The sequence below is a fragment of the Athene cunicularia genome (genome assembly GCF_003259725.1).
Source record: "Athene cunicularia isolate RWA chromosome Z unlocalized genomic scaffold, athCun1 chrZ_part1, whole genome shotgun sequence".
Taxonomy (NCBI): domain Eukaryota; kingdom Metazoa; phylum Chordata; class Aves; order Strigiformes; family Strigidae; genus Athene; species Athene cunicularia.
The window spans coordinates 4,466,040-4,466,750 of NW_020799142.1; the positions used below are offsets into that span (position 1 = coordinate 4,466,040).

Below are 711 nucleotides of genomic sequence, written 5' to 3' on the forward strand. Positions count from 1 at the left end.
AAGGCTTGGTGAATATTGTCTTTAATGTTAGTGAGAACTTAAAGATGTAAGGAAACCTTCCATACTATCAAATCTTGTAATTGATTTTTCAAGCCACAAAGACAGTGCTGCCTGATTGGGAAAAAAATAAAACAAAACAAAAAAACCCCAAAAGACACCCCTCTTACAATTTCACCTAGGTGACAAGAATGGCACAGCACTAACAAGGTAAATTACTTACCGTATTTACGATTCTTCCCTTAAAGAGTCTTCCCTTAAAATAAATGCAGAAAAGAGACTTTACTTGACGCAGGCATTACTCTGCCAAAGGGAACTGCGGGACTGGATTATTCAGTGAGAGTTTGGGAGGGAAAGGAAGGGGAAACCGCAACATGGTAGCAGGCGACCAATACAAGGACTGCACTGGCGCTGCACGCCAGGAAGCCGGAGGGGAACGCAGCTACTCCGTGACACCCATCCCGTTGCACGGTAAAGCTCCTGCCGACCCGCGGAGCAGGTCCTGGTCCCCTAAACTGCCCCCTGCGGCGTCGCGGGTGGTGGCCTCACATCCCGGCGCCCGGCTCTCCCTTCCCTGGCTGACGGAGGGAGCAGCCGACACAAGTCGTGCCGCCTCACCCCCTCCCCACCTTTGTGACACGCCCGAGATGTGCCGGGGAGGGCCCCGCGCAACCCGGCCCCAGGCGGCCCGCGGGGGCCGCGGCCTCTCCCAGC

The 711-nt window shown here is 54.3% G+C and overlaps 1 protein-coding gene across 1 annotated transcript in view; it reads left to right on the forward strand.

Annotated features, from left to right (window-relative positions):
• The first annotated feature begins 371 nt into the window (after positions 1–371).
• The window catches only part of KCNN2 (potassium calcium-activated channel subfamily N member 2), a 70,473-nt gene continuing 70,133 nt past the window's right edge, over positions 372–711 (forward strand). Inside the window, exon 1 of the mRNA XM_026865761.1 lies at positions 372–533. Within this exon, the coding sequence (XP_026721562.1) occupies positions 372–533 (162 nt within the window). The remainder of the gene's footprint in view (positions 534–711) is intronic.